Below are 20,294 nucleotides of genomic sequence, written 5' to 3'. Positions count from 1 at the left end.
AAAACATACATTTTTTTATTTGCAGTATAATTTATTGTCCAAGAGATATTCTAGTATTTCATATTCCAATGGATTATTTTTTTCACCATTTATAATTTTAAATGTGTTGTTTTTTTTGTCCACTGTAGAGAAGCTAATACATGTAATCCACATTGAATACTGGCATAGCCAAAGGGACACATTATCTCTGTGGTAGCTGTAAATAAAATGTGTGGTCTGTTAATACACTCTAGGAAAACACACAGTGCACTAATAAACAAACATAGTAAGTCACATTTACTAACCACAGAATATGCGACATACAGTACATTTTATATACACACATGCACCTATTTATCTGCCTGTATAAATAGGTGCACACCCACCTCCGAGTTTGGAAAACGTCCCGATGTAAACACTGTGCACTGTCATTTGTGGGACTGCGGACTGTGATGCAGACATGGTGGACAAAGTAAAAAGCATCACTGTGCACTTCACTGAATGTTTTCCATTTATAACATAGATAACATTTGTGTGTTTCAATGTTTTTTTTTACATAATGATTTGTATGCATAGAAATGTATTTGGTAGTATAATATGGACCTGGAAGAGGCTTCCAATTCATCATCATCACCATTTATTTATATAGCACCACTAATTCCGCAGAGCTGTACAGAGTATCTGCCCCATTGGAGCTTACAGTTTAAATTCCCTAACACACACACGCACAGACACAGACTAGGGGCAATTTGATAGCAGCCAATTAACCTACTAGTATGTTTTTGGAGTATGTGAGGAAACCAGAGCTCCCGGAAGAAACCCACACGCAAACACGGGGAGAACGTACAAACTCCACACAGATAAGGCCATGGTCGGGAATTAAACTCATAACCACAGTGCTGTGAGGCAGAAGTGCTAACCACTATGTCACAGTGCTGCCTAATTGAAAGTATAGGCTGATGTCTAATATGTGTCAGCTCCAAGGATGTATAGAAATGAAGTCCTTTCGAAGAAAAAAAAATTATTGACATATCTTGTTAACACAAAATCACGATTTTGCCTGCAGTGGTATAAGTGCACCTAGCTCGCATTCCGTAAGGAACGGCCCAGTCCACAAAGCTGCAGCCAGTACCTCCCATCAGAAGCTGATATCTCGAAAGTGTTAATACTTGTGATTTACATAACAACAGCAACACGTAAAGACAGACAATGACATTATAAAGCATCATTTGCACTTCAGAGTAAAATTTTCACACTTCTGTAAAAAAGCTTAGCATAAAACAAATGGGCAGCACGGTGGCTTAGTGGTTAGCACCTCTGCCTCTCAGCACTGAGGTCATGAGTTTGATTACTGACCATGGCTTTTTCTGTGTGCAGTTTGTATGTTCTCCATGTATTTGTGTAGGTTTCCACCCACACTCCAAAAACATTCTAGGAGGTTATTTGGCTGCTATCAAATTGACCTTAAGTTCTATCTGGGTGTCAGTATGTTAGGGAATTTAGACTGTAAGCTCCAATGGGGCAGCGACTGATGTGAGTGAGTTCTCTGTACTGCACTGCAGAATTAGTGGTGCTATATAAATAGCTGATCATACAAATGAACCTAAGACTAGTGTCACATGAGCAGCAAAACTCTGGCACTTATGTGACACTAGCCTAAGAGTCTCAGTATTCTTTTAGAACCTTGAAAATACCCTTTCAACATCGTGAAGTGCAGCCTACAAACTTCAAGTCAAACTACTTCAATTTCTCAACAAGACGCATTGGCTAATGTTTGTAATTTAATAAAAACTAATTATATAGCACTTTAAAATATCAAAGCATTCTACTTTTTAAAAGGACTGCATTCCAATCTGTATCGGCACCGTGTGATTGCTGGGTTGAGATGTTACCCAACTGGCACCTATCAAGATATGTCCTGCTGAGTGTTACATTCATATACTAAAACATTTTCCATTCTTCTTAAAGGTCCTGATCAACCACATAGTTTTTCCTGCAAGCTTGAGCTCGGCTCAGACCAGGAGATACCTCGCAGCTGGAATCCCATAGCAACTGTACAGTTTGTTATGCCGTTTACATGTGTCTCTGGGGCAGAGGTGAAGTCAATGGGCATCGAGAATGATATCCAGCCCCATAAACATGTCACACAGAAAGCGTGCTACAACATCCAGGTATTATTGATTTTTACATTTATTTTGAATGGTTTACATTACAAATAAATTGTTATTGGAATGGATGTAAGCATACACAGTGGAACATTATACTTTCTGATTAGATTTGGACATGCTTTTACTACTTGTAGAAATTTCTGATCAATGTGGGATTCTGTGACAGATTCATCTAATCTGGTATATCTGGAGCAGACACTGCTATCCGAATATGAACCACTTACTTTATGCTGTGCATAAATATATGCATTTCATCATGTATACAACCCTGTCGCTGTCAGCTGTTTTTTTGTGTTCAAAACAAGTGGAAAAACCATACAGTTCAGCAAATGTGTACAAACCTCACAAGGCTGTCATCTGTAAAGTGCCCATAATTGTAATGTATGCAGGTAAAGTACAGCCACAGCTCACCAGTCTGCTACACAAACATGAAAACATTGTCTGATATCTATCAATGGGAAGAGTCTGTCTCGGAAGCATGCTGACATTTTATCAAAGTGATTGTGTTCTTAAGATGGTTTATTAAACACCTGGACAACATAAGCAACTTTTCTCCTGTGGGTGTAAAAGTAAAGAAAACAAACAGACACATTGTAATTCACTTATGTAATGCTAGCGGTAAAAGACACAGCATCCAAGGCTTGCTTCTGTGTAAAATTATATTATTTTTTTATTGTAATTTCATTTAACTAGAATGCACTATATTCATCATCATAAACATTTATTTATATAGCGCCAGCAATTTGCATAGCTCTTTACAATTGAGTCCAGCCAGATTGCAAAAGGTAAAAAAATAGATGTATGCTCCAGTCACACAGCAATGTTTGTCAGAGGGTTGTTGTCTTGTGTGAATTGTGTAACGGGTGGTGATAGGGTAATCTAGTGAGGTTAGGAGGGTGGTTGAGGAATATTATAAGCTTGTCTGAAGAGGTGGGACATGCTGACCGCCGACAGGTGTACGGAGAAAGCGTGACGTGACTGAAGGGAGCATGCGCACGCGCAACGTGCAGGAGAACAAGGAGGCAACGGGACGCGGCTGCCGAGAGGGTGCAGGCGTCCGTCTCCCGCACCAAGTGTCAGTGCGGAGACGGTGCCTGAAACAAGTTAATCTCAGCAGTTTTAGAGATAATGAGATACGTAATTCCTGAAACACCAAATGAACTGTGAAATAACTAATAAAACTTTATTTATAAATTAAACAACTAATTAATAAATTCTGTCAATCAAGGATAGCATATAGCTAATATAACTAGCTCTTTTTTATATTAAACTCATTAGACTCGCCAAAGCTAACCGACAGGACATGCCTGCAAGAAACACTGTTTGATCATCAAGTCAATTTGAGAATAACTCAATAATGTGCTGACATTCTTAGAATCGGTCACAAATTACGTTTCAAAAAAATGGACTCATTCATTGTGCCATATAAAATTTAAAAATGCAATAAATTTATCAGACCCTTGCATACTAATCTGGCTCTGTATTGCTACCTGTTGTCCATGAGCGGTATTGCAGAAGCTGTACTTTTTAGTTCATAAAATTCTCAAGAAACCATTATTGTAGTCTAAAATTATTCAGGACAATGGTAACTGCCCCATAAAATGCATAGGACTGTGAATACACAAGTAGTGGTTAGCTATTGAAATTACTTTGAATAGCTAACATGTTTTAATTTGCTCACCTCAGTATTCATTAGACTGATTGTGTTATTTCTGTATGTTGATGTATTATTGTGAACTGTACCAGTCACAGTATTTTCTTATCCGGATTCTTACTCTCCTGTTAGCATTTGTGTCTCATACCAGTGACATCCATATGCAAAAGAGAGGGAGGAGCCAATCAGCAGGCATTCAGTCAGTTTTAATATAAAGATTGCCCAACTACTACTCTTTTGGTGATGCAGGAAGTGCAATTACACATGCTATTTATATCAGACTCCGACAAATCCTTGTTTGGTGTTTTAAAGACATATTTTTGGCTTTATGGGGAGATGACAGGTGCAGTTTAAAACACTATGAGGGAGATTCAATTAGACAGAAGGTGTCTCAGGAACGTCCACGAGACATCTCACGGGGGAGATTTGACACAAATCTCCGTTAATTTTTCCTTGCACCTGGAAAATGAGCCGAGATTCCTACTATAATTACCAGCTATGTGGGCAGCGCGATGTCCGTGCGCCAAATCACTAGCAGTTGAATCTCCCAGTATGGCTGAAATATGCTGAGCACATATAAATTTGGGGGTTTATTCATTATTGGTGGCTAATGGCCGGCAGTAAGAATCATTTTATATCGGTGCTTCCCCCTTCTATACTAACTAAAACCTCCTTCACCGGCAACCTAAGCTGGCTAAGGTTGTGTATGCATATATAGAAACATTGTTTGCTCGTGGCAGCTAAATATCTTCGAAAATGAAAGAAGAGCAGATCTTGCTGCCCACCTGTAAATATTACTATTTATATAAATATTCTTATCTAATTGTATAAGTTATTGTAAGGGGAAGACTCTCACCTAACAGGTATGCAAGCGTCACATAAGATAATATTTAAAACGTTTATTAATAGAACTTGCAACGACTGGTACAGGAGATGTCTAGTCAGACAAAATGTAGCAGTGAGAGCACCAGGAAAACATAGTTCACTTAATGAAACGGTAACGATAAACTTGCTTGAATCATCATTTCCTGAAAGATTATATCACTCTGCAAAATTGCTTGTGTTAGAGTGTTCAGCTGAAGCTGCTTAACAATGACCTAAAATATGATTAAATGTTAATGCTTAACCCTTTTTTGTCTTACCAGAAAGAAAGATTAAAGCCAGCTGAAACTCTAGTATTATAGAGCGAGTGTGTACAGAAATAATGATTTTGTTACATACATTTACTAAATAGGTGTATTTTTCATAGTCATCCTCCTCACAATATATTTTACCTTAAGAAACACCTTTCGTCTAAAGTCCTTTATTGTGGTCTGAGCCAGCCATATAAAATATCACTAGTGACCTCACTGAGGCACTCCGTGACAAATAGTATATTAATGAGGCACTGGTTCCACATAAATTCATTGATTGCACTGTAGTTAATATTGGATCAGTGCAAAACTATAGCTACCTCTACTGAGAGCTATGCCATGTGTGTGTTTTGTTTTTGCAAAATGTTTTAAAAATAATGAGGGGGTCTATTTAGCATAGGTGGCTAGCGGGCAGCTGTTATGGCTACTAGTGCGGCATAAACTTGTAGAACTTTAGCAGAAGAGATCTTCACCTATAGCAGCCGCTTTTCCCGTAGAGACTGGTTACGCTCACAGGTACTCGAATGCCCCCAGGACTTACACTCAGTGTAGTACAAGTTTATGATCACACGGCAGCGCACAGGTACAGGAGGTAATACACGGAGTAGGGACAGGCCAGAGATCTGCGGACCGGACAGAGCACAGGTAGAGACGTCCGGTAAAACAGGGTCTGGGTCACAGGCAATGGTTCAGAGTCCGGGTACAGGCAAAAGATCAGGGTCACTTGCAGTGGTTTAGGGTCTAGGAACAGGCAGAGGTCATACACAGAGTAATCAATCCAAAGTTCAACAGCAAAATAGCACAGGAGCAGGCAGCAGTACTGAGACAGGACGCTATAACCGTCAGTGAGGCTCAATCCTCACAGCCCTAAATAGTGCTAAGGGCCAATCAGGGCAGAGCCCTGCAAGTGCTCCAGGTTTAGTATAATGAATTACTGGCACTGTTGCCAATGATAAAGCAGAGCGCTCAGCTGCGTTACCCTAATGAGCCATAATTGGCTGGGCTTGAACAGCCCTGAACGCACGTGCCCGGCTGTTTGACAGCTGGCTGGGCGCTGCGGCAGGGAGCCTGATGCGTCCCGGTTGTTGCTAGGCAACTGGGATACAGGAACCGAAAGTGACACCCGGTTGTCATGGAGACGGCCGGGATGCCACAAGCAGGGCACAGGGAGTCGCGGCGGTGCCCACGGCTGCCACGACTGCTGACAGCAGCAGTATCATTTTATATCGCAGCAATACAAAATGCACTGCTGCTTGTATTTAGCATACCGAGGCTCATGGCGAGCCCTGGACTTTGACCCGGACTTCATTGAACATTTGAGCGCCAGTTTAAGATGACATTAGTTTTTAAAAGACTGGCTTGTTAAATTGGGTCACATCGCAGTCCCCATAGATTTCAGCGACAAGCATTAAACAGGTTATGGCAAATCTCTGATTTCTCCTGCTTTAACCCCTTGATAATTAAAAGAAGAGCTGCGATGGTTATTCTCTAGAGAAAATAGCTGTTTTCTGCAAATTTTTGGCTCATCACAGCTTAATAAATAGACCCCTTAGAGTCTTTGTAGCAAGATTATGAAGAATTCAAATCTCTGTTTATTGACACTGGTTTTGTAGAACAGAACAAGAACAAAGTGATAAGAAAATATCAGTGATTAATAAATTCACGTCTACAAGAACAGAGCACCATGCATATTCGTAAATTGCATTAAATAAAATACACAAGTTTCGATATACTTCCTATGGCTTTCCTTACCTTATTAAATTGTGCAACAGTGTTCCTCATAGTGACTGTAGGATTAAACTATGGAAGACCACGTCTCTATGTAATATTTGTTTTTACTTTTCATTATTTGTAGTTTTTAGAACTTTGTGAATAAACGATCCCGTACCTCTACATGTCTTCTGCATAATTTGCCTTTGCATAAACAGAGGACTAGAGTAAGTTAGTAATGTCAGGAGAAAAAAAAAAAGATCAGATTCTAGTTACCATTTATTTAGTACATTCTACAAAATGACAGCTAGAATCTGATTGGTTGCTATAGGCAACATCTCTTTTCAAAACCGCAGTTTAGTAAATATACCCCTAAAACTTTTACAATTCTTGGCACATGTGACATCTTTATTTTTGGTGATTTTCATCATGCACATTTACAGCCTTTTACCAACACTTATTTAAAAAGAACAGGTTTTGTCATATATCCTAAATATATCTTATAGTGCATGTGTTACCTAAACAGAGTAATGTCAGCAGTTTGCTAGGTAGGACTATCAATTCAATAGTAACTAATTACTAGTAAATTGACAGGCTGACTGGTCATGAATAATTGGTTCAGATCACTGTATGTAGATAACAAGTGACCGTTAAAATGAGTGGGTACCTGTGAGTAACCTGTGATCCAATCCCTGGCCATATTGACCAGGGAGGGGATCCTAATAATTAATTATAGGTATCACAACAACTAATTAAGTAGACATGAGTGACCTGGTGCTCTAAGTGTTTGCTTTCCTTGACTCTTATGCATTTTCTGCAGACAAACACCTCTAGATATGCAGAAAGCACATCAGGGAGCATATACATCAATCAGCCACAACATTAAAAACACCTGCCTAATATTGTGTAGGTCCCTATCTTGTCACCAAAACAGCTCTGATCCATGGAGGTATGAACTTCACTAGACCTCTGAAGGTGTCCTGTGGGATCTGGCAGCAGATCCTTTAAGTCCTCTTAGTTGCGAGATGGAGCCTACATGGCTGGGACTTGTTTTTCCATTACATCCCACAGATGCTCAATTGGATTGAGATCTGGGGAATTTGGAGGCCAAGTCAACACCTTGAACATTTTGTCATGTTCTTCAAACCATTCGGTGTGGCAGGGTATGTTATCCTACTGAAAGAGACCACTGCTATCTGGGAATACCGTCTGCAACAATGTTTAGGTAGGTAAACGTGTCAAAGTAGCATCCACATGAATGCCAGAACCCAAGATTTCCCAGCAGAACATTGCCCAGAGCATCACACTGCCTCCGACAGTTTACCATCTTTCCATAATGCATCTTGATGCCATCTCTTTTCTCAGGTAAACAACACACACGCACCCGACCGTCCATATGATGTAATAGAAATCGTGATTCATCAGATGAGACCACCTTCTTTCATTACTCCATGGTCCAGTTCTGGCTCTCACGTGCCCATTGTAGGCGCTTTCAGCGGTGGACAGGGGTTATAATGGGCACTCTGACCGGTCTGGCGCTACACAGCCCCATACACCGCAAGCTGCGATACACTGTGTGTTCTGACACCTTTTTATCATTGAAAACATTAACTTTATCAGCAATTTGTGCTACAGTAGCTCTTTTGACCAGACGGGTGAGCCTTCGTTCCCCACATGCATCAATGAGCCTTGGGCACCAATGACCCTGACGTTCACTGGTTGTCCTTTCTTGGACCACTTTTGGCAGGTACTAACCATTGCATACCTGGAACACACCACAAGACCTGCTGTTTTGGAGATGCTCCAAACCAGTTGTCTAGCCATCACAAATTGGCCCTTGTCACTTGCTGCCTGATATATCCCACCCCTCGACAGGTGCCATTGCAATGAGATAATTAATGTTATTCACTTCACTTGTTAGTGGTTTTAATGTTGGAGCTGATCAGTGTATTCTAGATGTTTTCTTTCCTTTTGCAAACCACATATATTCATGGTAGTGCAGTATAAATACTTGCACCTTCTGCTGAGAATTTTGGAAACTTAGTTACATGGATGTATTAGGCCTGATGGTTACAGGAGGCATTGGGTACCCAAAGGGAGGTCAATGATTGTGCACCTGTGCTCATGAAGGGCTCAGCCTGTGTTTGGGCCTTGTATTGTGATTAACTTCACCATTGTCCCTAATAATGTTCATTTAACTGATATAAACTAGTTAGTCCCATGTATGTTAAATTTAAAAATGTTACATTTCTGCCCCTATAAGTAGTATACAGAGAATAAAGGGATTTTCCACCTTAAAAAGGATTTTGTTTTAACAAACGCCCACTTACCATTTTATTATGTGCTATTTTCTGGCATTGCCTGTCATGTATGCTACCATAATACATACAACAGATAACAGAAAGATGCATAAAGGGTGCCAAGAGGGGTGAAGGTACAAAACCAAAATATTCTTGGGCCAGCAGTGTTGATTAGGTGGGGGCGGATGAGGCTCCGACCCAATTCATGGCCCCATCAGACCAGGATTGAGGGTGAAGGACGGTAGCTTTCTATTGATCCGCCAAGACACATCCCCCTACACTGCACATGAAGCACATGGTTTTGCAAAGATGCGAGCACAGCATGGAGGAGGGGCCCTTAGGCTGTATGCACAGCACAGAGGCTACACGCAGTGCCGGTGCTAGGGTCCATGGCGCCCTAGGCATTTTGTCAAAATCGGTGCCCGCCCCCGCAAAAATCGGCGCCCTCCTCCTTCCTCCCCCCGTCTTTCCTTACCTTGAATCACCACCGCCGCCTCTCTGCTCCGTCTCCTCCCCTCCACTCACTGACACTGTCGGGCTGTGATGATGATGTCACGGCCCGACACTCAGTGAGTGGAGGGGAGGAGAAGGAGCAGAGAGGCGGCGGTGGTGAGCAATAGCCTCTTCGCCCCTCCCTGTGGATGTATCTGCATGCTGTGCGGCGGCCGTGACAGGTATGGTCAGCGGTCGCTGCACAGTTTTAAAGTAATGTTCATTCTGTGGCGCCTCCAGGCACCCTCCAGAGCCCGGCGCCCTAGGCAAGTGCCTAACCTTGCCTAATGGGAGCGCCGGGCCTGGCTACACGTGCATCCTAGGTGGGACCCAAAAGAAGAAGCCGCAACGAGGCACAGGAATCCTCTTAGCGGCCCTGATTTCAATTGAATATTGTGATCTATTGTATCTTTCAAAAGATAATATACCATATGCGCCTCTCCTTTGTATTGAAATGTCTCCTTCTTTCCCAAATGTCCATCCTGTGTCTCCTTCCTCGAAGGAATATCTGTCTTCCATTTTCTCACGTAAATATTTATATTTTATTTTTAACACAGGTGGAGATTGAAAAACAACACATTCCTACTGCAGGAGAAGATGTGAACAAAACTGAAGACTGCATCATGCAGTAGAAACAAGATAGCCCTGTGAATGTTATTAAACTACAACAGAGTAACTGCGTTATTGAAATATACCACTTATTTAAGACGTTTCCATCCTTTGTCATTCTATGAACTGAACAATAACTCCCAGAATGCTCAGCCAGCCCAGGATATAGCGTACTGCTGGTGTGATAAAGACTTTACATTGCTGTCTGTATATGTACAGATGATAAGAATTGCTTTATAATGACATTTTCAATGGGTTTTAATCATATATATTTAACATACAATGTTGATATAACATATACGCTACACAATGATAGAAAATAATATTCTATATTTGATTTAAACACATTTTTATATACTTACCTAAATATGCTACAAATAATTTGTGTATACTTTGAAGGTGAATTTGCATAACCAGGCTTTAGCAATAAAACTATACAATTCATATGGAGGAAAAGAACAATGTTACATGAGCAATAATTAAAATCATACATTTCTGCCAGCTTTTATGTACTCAGGGACTAAACTGCACTCCTATCATATACTAATGTCTATTAAAGGGACACTGACTTAAAAAACAAAAGCCTGTGTTAATTGTGCCTGGTACAAGTGAATGTGTATATTATACATATGTTTAAGTTATCCATCATCATCATCATTTATTTATATAGCGCCACTGATTCTGCAGCGCTGTACAGAGAACTCATTCACATTAGTCCCTGCCCCATTGTAGCTTACAATCTAAATTCCCTAACATACACACACAGACAGCCTATGAGTTATGTCATGCTACCTCTTATCCTGCTCCTTCACACTTGGCCATATACTGAGAGATGAACAATGCACTATATAGAACAGTCACTCTGCAGGAAATTGATCAACTTGATAAATAAACCTGATAAGTGTAAATGTTTGATTAATACCAAAAAGCTGGAAGCACAGAGGGCCTGATTCATTAAGGAGAGTAAAGCAAAAAAAAGGAACCTGGGCAAAACCATGTTGCATTGGAGGGGGGAGGTGAATTTAAAATGTGAGGACAGATTTATAACTGGAGTAGAGTATGTCCTAGATTAATTTTACTGTCAGTGTAAAAATGAAGCTATCAAGTATTTGTGTGCTACATGAAAAAGCAGCCAGTATTTTCCTTACAAGCAAAATAATAAACTCATTTGCACCCCTTGCATTGCAACATGGTTTTGCCAAGGTTCAAAGTTACTCATTTGTTTGCTTTACTTTCCTTAATGAATCAGGCCCAGAATGTATATCAGAGACCCATATATAGGTTTATAAGTGTAAATGTTTGATTAATAGCCTTCACTCATAGGCGTAAGCATTATTCTATGCACAATAGGCTTCCTATATTTCAGAATAAGTTCTATTTTAAAGGGGTGTTTACTTTTTACCTTCCCTCTTTTCTAGAGACCCCTGAGTAGTTTTTTTTTTTTTTTTTTGGGGGGGGGGTGCATTACCCAGTATTCAGTGGCAATGCAGCATATTCTAGAAATAGTGCATCTGAATGTGCAAATTGTGTAAATTAAATTGAATTTGAATACAGGTATTCCTCACTTAACGACCTAGTTCTGTTCCAACGACTAGGTCGTTAAGCGAATTGGTCGCTAAGTGAGTACAGTACTGTATACATATGCATGGCAATAAAAAATCAGCATGTGCATATGCAGTTTTATATTCCTCCCTTTAGTAAAAAGAAATTATGTTTAGTTAATGTCCTTGCAGTATTACTTCAGAACCAAGTGCTTTCAAGTACTGTAGAGCTAACTTACCGCACGATGGAGACTGCAAGGGTATCAGGTGCGTCTTGTCTTGTCTTCTTCAGCTCAGAAAGAAACTATGCGGGTACTACGGGCGTGGTTACGTCCCGTCGCAAGGGCACAGGTCATTAATTTCCCCTATTGCTGAGCGGCGGAGCCGGACGTAACAACGGGTCGTAAGTCCGAATGGCCGCTAAATAGGTCGGTCGTTAAGTGAGGAATACCTGTATACTTCTCCTGCACACCCTTCACTCCATTGGCCTTTGTGACACTGTTCTTCCCTGGTTCACTTCCTAACTATTGAGCTGCTCCTTTGGTGTCACTACCTCTGTTACATCCTCCCTTCAATTTCTCTATCTGATGGAGTTCCTCAGGGCTCTGTTCTCAGTCCTCTGCTTTTCTCAGTGTACACCTCTTCTCTTGGGGAACTAATTCGCTCATTCGGCCTCTAGTACCACCTCTAAGCTGATGGCACACAAATCTACCTCTCCAACGTTGACCTCTCCACTCACCGTTAAAACCACTATTTCCTCAGTCTCCAAAGCCCGCTGCCTTGGTTTCACACTTGAATACGCCCTCTGCTTTATTCTTCACATACAGTCCCTCTACCAGTTCTATCGACTCCACCTTAGAAACACTGACATAATACACCATTTTCTTACTCAAGATGCTACCAAAACTCTTATCCAGTCTCTCATGTCCCACTTTGACTACTTCAATTTCCTCCTATCTGTCATTCCCCTTACCCATCTATACCCATTTCAATTCATCTTAAATGTTGCAGGAAGACTGATCTTCCTCTCCTACTGCTACACATCTGCTGTACAACTTTACAACCCTCAATACTGGCTTCCTGTGTCCTCCAGAATCCAATTCAAATTACTCACCCTTAGTTATGAAGCCTTCAACACCACCATCCATTCTTACATCTCAAATCCCATCTCAAAAAACTCTTCCTCTTACCCTTTTAGATCTTCCTCTGACCTGCACCTTGTTTCATCTCTGGTAACCTCCTATCACTCCCACCTACCTGTCTTCTCCTGTGCTGCTCCCCACTTATGGAATTCCCTATCACGCCTGATCAGGCTCTCCCACAGCGTTCAAATCTTCATATGCTCTCTGAAAACCCATTCCTCTATTAAAGCTTATCCAACTTCCAACTATACTATTCATACTAAAGCATCTTCACAACTTACCAGTCTCCACTCTGAGCCACACTCACTCCACTTGTTTCAGCTGTGCACACTTCCAATTAGAAGGTAAGCTCTCTCATGATCAGGGCCCTCCCTACCATTTATTTTGTCTACCTTGTATGCCCCTGTTTTTATGTATGCCCTGTTTTCCCCATTGTCCAATGCTGCGGAACACTATAGCACCTTACAAATCAATGATAATAAGGCACCTAATTGGATTGGTTGCAGTACTTATTCAGCCAGGTGCTACATTCTTTACAAACCTCACTACCTGTGCAGGAGTTTTGAATTACCCTCCTCATTTATATTTATGGATGGCCCTGGAAACTCTTGCTACTGTCGGCAAGAAGGAGCACTGAAACCAAGTTGGGGGGCCCTATGGAAGGATTGCACTGCACTTAAATATTTTTGCACAACCAGCCAAATATTGTTGCACACCTGAGCCTAGACGTGTGTTGGGCACACCAGTGCAAATCCACAGTAATCTGTAGTGTGTGCATCTAGTGTGCTTTATAAATGAGAGTCTATGGTAAGGATTGCTTCTTCCAAGCTACCTAAACACTGTGCGGGTTTCCTACTCCTGACTTTGCAGGTTTGCTACTCCTGACCTAGTTTTCCTTGAGAACCATTATAAGCTCTGTTATGTGATATTTCCTTAGAGCACGATCAGAATATATTTGTGGGAATTGGTGAAAAGCACAATAACAGCAAACAATGAAAGTGATTCAAACATATAATATCTTGTAGTCTCAGAAATTTAGATCCATGTTCACTTTAAAAACTCTACTTTCTAAACATAAGAACTGGACTCTCAGACTACACTTTAATTTAAAATATTATTCAACCCATTAGAAATACAATTCTTCCTGCCTCATCCTTATCTGGCTTGTTCTCCCATCAGTGAATTAAAGGTTAATTCATTTATTCAGGAATACTGTACTTACTGTTAAATTGCGTTAGACGTGGGATAACTCTCTGTGTGATGATCATCTAAAAGTAAACAGCAAGGGAACAGTATATGTTCAGTGTGCAAGGAGAACCTGGACTTCTACTGCACAGAGGATTATGTCTGCATTGGTGCATCCTGTTGCCTGGTTGGAGAACTGATAGGTCAGCATGTATAGCAGTTACATGAGGTCTAAGAGAGGTAAAAAGAAGCAGAGGGGGAAAAAAAAGAAATACAACTAAACTGTTTTATGTAACTGCATGGATCTGTATGTCAAAATGGCAATATCTACAAAGGAGATTTCAAAATAGATTGGTGGATCAGGGTGTTCCTAGCTATGAGCAGTGTGGGCACAAGTAAGTAAAGCAAAATATCACCCACATGCAAACAATTGATTTTAATATGTGGGACTGCAAATTTAACTGAGATTCAAAGGGTGGAGAAGGCACATTTGTTTTGGTGTTTCCTTGTTTGCAGGCTACCCCAGAGCTTTTTCTCCCTGCAAGAGGATTTGAAGGTAATCAGGGGCATCTTACACCTTCAATGGAACACACATTTCCACCATCCAGGCGCATATGATGATATGACTAGGAGCAGGTGACCGTTTCTTATGGGTTTTCCAAAGAAATTATTTTAATTGTTTTAAAATACTATTTAGTTTACAACTTATTTATATATATGATACAGTTGCTTTCATGTTAACAATGAGGTAGACCCAACAGCTGCCAGCGTGCCACGTTTTGCGGTATGGAGGGTGAAGACTGAGCAGCTGACTTCATCATTCACTGACTTGTTACATCCTCTCCTCACCAAGAAGAAGCACAACAACTACTCGCCATTGGATTGTCATTCTTTATTGTTAAAATAGCTTGCTTGCATATACTTGCTGGGTTTGCTGGTTCAACTTAGACAGTTTATAATCATGTGCTTGCATTGGTGTTCAAGCAAACATGCAGTCTTATTAAATAAGGTCCCAGACTAGCCTAACTCACTGTTATGACATCACATGACGATATTATAATGTATGTTTACCTGTGTGGTTTAGCTAAAAGTGAAACAAATTAGTCGGTTTCCATGCTCCAGAATCAAACCTAGGCTCCACTAAAAGTGTTTTTCAATCTTCCAGTTTTAACCTAACAGCCACCTGTGAACCAAATTTCAAAGTAAAAGGTCTTCCAAAATGCTTTAAACACTCTTCATATAAAAACAGGCCAAAAGTGGGCACTCACGGGTCTTCTTAGTGTTTAAGCTCAGTAGTGCATGATGTTGCGATGTTTCGGAGATTGTCAGTAACTCCTTTCACAGCCACATCATAGTCTCAGCACATACCCCTTTAAATAGCATGAAGACACACCTCCATGATAAATGAATGTCAGGCACCTGAGTAACCTAACGCAACAGATTAATTAGTAAAACAGCATTTAAATGTAAACGTCACGCATCCTTATGTCCAAACCTATTTGTACTAATCTAAAACCCAAAATGTAACAACATCACAAATTAACACTTTAATAAACCATCAGTACAGAACACCATAAAAGTCACTAGAATAAGAACTGAGGACTGAAATAAGCCTGAAGGCAATTTAAAAGTTGAGGCTGTATCTTCAAACTGGACTATTCTCTGGGGTTAATAGTTAACTATGGAGTACGCCCATCTGTGTCATAGAGGAGGGGTAGACAGGGTCTATAAATTGGATGGGCAGAGAATTAAGCAGTCTCTGCAGTCTGGACATTGGTGGATGAGTATCCTGTGTCTCCTGTCTGTACTCTGCTGCATTTTTCATTGTATTTCCCCTCCTGTGGCTTTCTCCCTTTGTCTAATTCTTTCCCTTATTCTATACCTCTCCTGTCTTTTACTGTTTTTTCCTCCTGTTAAGTTCCACATAACGGTATTTTGTAAACCCCCTTTCAATTCAGCCCTCCCCTCCCTTAGAGTTTCCACACTAGCATTACACTTTTCCTCTTGAGTTCAGCATGTTGGGCTACAGAAGCCCACAGAGCTAAGTGTACTATTATGGCTGCTCTAGTTATGATAGCTATTGTATTCCAAGAGGGTTTTGCCTGCAGGTAATCTTTACACCTATTCTTGTCTTCATCATTTTCATTGTGCTTTTTCACTTCCACCTGTCAGCCATTTGATTGTATGTGGGTCAGTGGTTACAGAATACATGTGTGGTAATTTTCAGGTTAAGATTTTATGTGATATCAATCTTTGCACTCATCATGTAGCAAGGATTCCCTCCTCCCCCCCAACTCTTCTTTAGCCACTTAGGATCAGGCATGTCACAGACATATGCAGTGTAAACAGAAGTTTCTGTTGCACATGTGCTTATTTTTTACTACGTGCCACATCTTATTTGTCCATCTAGGCAGACACATAGCTTATGGCATTAAGGGGACATGTGAACCGTCTTATGTATTTACTTCAAATGTCAATTTAATAAAAAAAACGGGGGTTTATTTACACTGACCTGTGCTTTTAAAGTGCTGCCTTATAGCTTGCATACATTGGGATGTTACTTACATGCTGTCCTCACTCTTTCTGAGGATACTGATTTGCAACTACTTAATAAGGTTGTGTCACCCCCCCTCACTGGCAGCAGCGCCCACAGCTATAAGTGCCCCCACTACCTGCATGCGGGGAAAGGGGTGTCTGCTCACAGCTTCCACATGCATGGCCTGTAGCAGTTTTTCTGCCAACAGTCCCCCCTACCACAGGTGGATATTTCTTATGACGCTACACCTCTGCTTGATGCCGGCAGTGTCAGGGCCCCTAATATGTAACCTCTACTATTCTCATTACCATATATCAATTTACATGAGCCAATTGCTTATATAACATGTAGGGACGTGCCCATTAGGGATTGTATTAATAGACTGCTCATTAATGCCTTTGTGACAGGATATGTGAGTTGTGTAGAAGAATCCCTGCTGAATTTATTTGGAATTTTATGTGATGGTTGAAGGTTTGACTGTCCATAATATAATTGTGATGTATATTTCTGTACTGGCACATCTCCATATACTGCGAGTACATCAGTATATGTATGCACGTTTTCTTACACGTCATTTTGTCCTAGTAACAGATGCAGTTCATACAGATGGGATCTGCTATAAGGAAGGGCAGTGTTACGAACTTACCTTGTCCGTCGCTCCGCCCGGAAGCCGTACTTCTGGTTTTCGCGGTTACGAGACTGCAACCCGGAGGCAGTCACGTGATCGCATCCAGAGGCGGGGATTTTGAATCCCCAATAGTACTTAAACCACTCTCTGACACTCGCTGAATGTCAGAGCAACACTTACCTGTTCATGGCTCCTGTGCTTCGTGGATTTTTGTGTCTTCTAGTCTCCTGTGTGTCTGCCTGTGATTCTGACCCTGCCTGCTCCACTATTCTGGCTCTCCAACCCCTGTGTACCGACCCGGCTTGCTGACTGCCCTTTCATTCTTGTGACCTGTGTACCGAACCGGCCTGATTGACTCTGCATCTTCTGCTTCCACTCCGCTGCACTACATCTTGGGGCGAACCTGAGGACCGCGACCTGCGACTGCTGGCAGCGAAGCCCACCCTGCCTTGCGGCGGTTCTTGGTGAATACCGGGGAGATTGTTAGACTCCGCACCTCAGGTAAGCCAGCGCTAATCAAGATTAGTAGTAATAATCCAGTATCTGTTACAGGCAGTGAGTACTTTTGATGTTTATGGAGGAGCTGCCAGCTATGCGAAATACCTTACAGTTTCTCTCATGCCCTGTGGGAAAGACAATATGCCTTGCAGCATGGAGGTCCTTCCTTCTAGTTATGGATCTGGAATTGGACTTTAGTTATATTGATGGGAAGTGGCATTTTGGAGCTGGAAGTTTCCGGTCTATATGAATTTAGACAAACGTCGTTGTAGTCTTGTCAGGAGCCACTGATCATTCCAGTACCAGGATATAGCTCATCCTCAAGATCATTTGATTCAGCTCAGTTCACCCTATGGGCAACAATGTTATCTGGTAATCATTGGGTCTGCAGGGACACGGTATAAACGTAGCCCGGTATTTCTGGCCTCACATTTTCATCTTGGGTGCGGGTAATAATCCTGTGAGTGCGGGCTTTACTTGAAGTAAATGGAATTGCACCATAGCCTGCGCATTTGATTAATCTTGTGTACAGTATTTGCAATGCAGTCTCCTATGGCGCAGCAGTCCCTTATGTTTATGCTTTGCTCACTTTATTGATACTGTTTGGTGCACAGTATTTACACTGTAGTCCCTTATGGTTATGTTTTTAGCATGGCAAGCGTGTTAGGGGTTAATCCTTATGCCAGGGATTTCCACACAATGGCGCGCAATGCGTATGAGAGTTCTCTGGTTCGTGCTGCCTTTGTGATATTGTACTGTGGCTTTCAGGTGATGAAGTGACTGCACGTGGTGCTTGCACACTTCCAAGTCAGCTGTACAGTGAGGAGGTTCAATTCAGACCAGCTGGGTAGGCAACGCTAGGTCACGTTAGCGCATGATTGGTTTCTCTGTATGACCGGTTGCAATTGTCAGTGAAATTGCTGACCTTTGGCCGCAGTCCCCTGGCGGGGGAGTGGTGATGGTTCTCCCTGCACCAGGTACCCGTTCATGGTGGTTTTTTCAAGCAAACATGGGTTGTACTAGGCTTGGATAGTTGTTCAATTCGGCACCCATTCCTTACAGACTGGGGCCGCCACGTCCGCAGAAGTTGCTGGCGCTTCTGTACAGTATGCTAAGGCACTAAGCAGATGGAAAACTAATGTTTACAAGTGATATGTGCGACTTTCACTTCCTACTTGACTTCTCTTCTTGCTTTACTCTCGCTGCTGCGATGACACAGGGTTACGGCTGCTTTTTGCTATTGGAGGCAGGTCGCGAAGGGATTTGTCCATTTTTTCATCTAAAATGTGGGCCTGATTGGCACCACAAGGTTTTATGGTTTTACCTTTGCTTGTGTCTTCCGCTCCCTCCTTTTGTTTCCTCTTTTACCATGTGAGCGTGTACAACTCTTTTATGGTGACCTGCTGGTGCTGCTGGGTGTGTGAGGTTCTCCACTGGTCTCTCTATTCTTTTTTTTTTCAATTACCTTTTTCCCACTCCGCCTGTTTTAATTTGCCGCTGCTTATGTATGCTAACATTGTGGTTTCTTTTCTGTCTTACAGACCACTGGACCCCGCTGCAGATTTGGGCGATGGTACACTTGTCCAATGGGCTGCGTTGCATAGAGCAGCTGGGGACACCTTTCTGTTTCCAGTGTTCTACGGGTGAGGTTAAAGGGGTTTACTATGCTTAAAGGTTTAAATGTTAAAGGGGTCCATGCCTCCTGGCCTGCCCTGCTCCTATGCTGGCCCAATGTAATGCCTAGGAGGGTCTGGTGTTTCTGCCCTGAAGGGCGTGGGGCATTTGTTATCCGGATGATAGTTTGTCCCGTGTTGTCCTGGTTCATGTGTCTTTTATGTGGCTGGTGGATGGAGCACCCGCGAATTAGATTCCCATGCCTGTTCCTCTATAGGCCGATTGGAGTTTGCTTGAGTGATGAGGGCACTGGCGTTGTTTGTAGGAGACATGTAGGAGTTTAGCATAGGTAGGTGTAGGTATGGTGGCAGGACACAGCTCTTAGAGATCTGGCTGTGTCCGGAAAACGCAGTACAGTCTACGGCCAGTGGTTGGGGCACACATTACGGTAATGGGCACGCTGAATCCGCCTCTATTAGAGTGAATCGGCTATTGTCTCGGTACAGGTACCGCCCCTGTGGGTTGCCCTGTGGTTGCTTTCCATCTAGCCCAGAGGATGGACGGGTTCTGTAAGCCCGGATGTGGTATCCCACTAAGATAGATATGTGTGCCCAGGGTTTGATTGGTTGTCCCCCACTTAAACCTGGTGTTTGATTGATTGTCCCCTAGTTGATGAGGTCCCATGGTTAATTGCTGGGACAGTTGGGTTTTGCCTGGCGGACGTCGGACTGACTGCTCTCTTCTCCACCACCATATTTAAATAAACTATCTAAATTTGCCATACTCAGGTCTCCAGTCAGTTATTTAAGGTTATAGTTAAATAAGAGTAAGAAGGTAAAGGAAGTCAGGATATCAGCAGTTAAGCCTTTTAATGTTTACATGAGCAATGAAGTATGCTGCATTGCCTAGCAACCTAAGTAAATGCATGTAAACCACATATATAGCACAGCAAAAGATTATCCATGAGCTTCACACTGTGCAGACATTGAAGCTTACTTTAACCAGTCATCCGTGTCACAAAGAAATCAGTGATCATATACTGTTACTTTAAATAAATCCTCCTCACTTACAAACAGAAGGAACTTACTGTCTAGAAACACAGCCT

At 41.8% G+C, this 20,294-nt stretch overlaps 1 protein-coding gene across 2 annotated transcripts in view; it reads left to right on the top strand.

Moving 5' to 3' along the window:
• Window positions 1-10,627, top strand: part of STON1 (stonin 1) — a 60,213-nt gene extending 49,586 nt beyond the window's left edge. For both annotated transcript variants that reach the window (XM_075204098.1, XM_075204096.1), the window contains 2 exons: window positions 1,948-2,150; window positions 9,994-10,627. In XM_075204098.1, coding sequence (XP_075060199.1) covers window positions 1,948-2,150; window positions 9,994-10,068 — 278 coding nt within the window. In that variant the 3' untranslated portion in view covers window positions 10,069-10,627. The remainder of the gene's footprint in view (window positions 1-1,947; window positions 2,151-9,993) is intronic.
• Window positions 10,628-20,294: the final 9,667 nt, after the last annotated feature.

The sequence above is a fragment of the Mixophyes fleayi genome, chromosome 3 (assembly GCF_038048845.1).
Source record: "Mixophyes fleayi isolate aMixFle1 chromosome 3, aMixFle1.hap1, whole genome shotgun sequence".
Classification (NCBI taxonomy): domain Eukaryota; kingdom Metazoa; phylum Chordata; class Amphibia; order Anura; family Limnodynastidae; genus Mixophyes; species Mixophyes fleayi.
The sequence above is the reverse complement of the archived record's forward strand: the minus strand, read 5'-3'. Positions and strand labels throughout refer to the sequence as shown.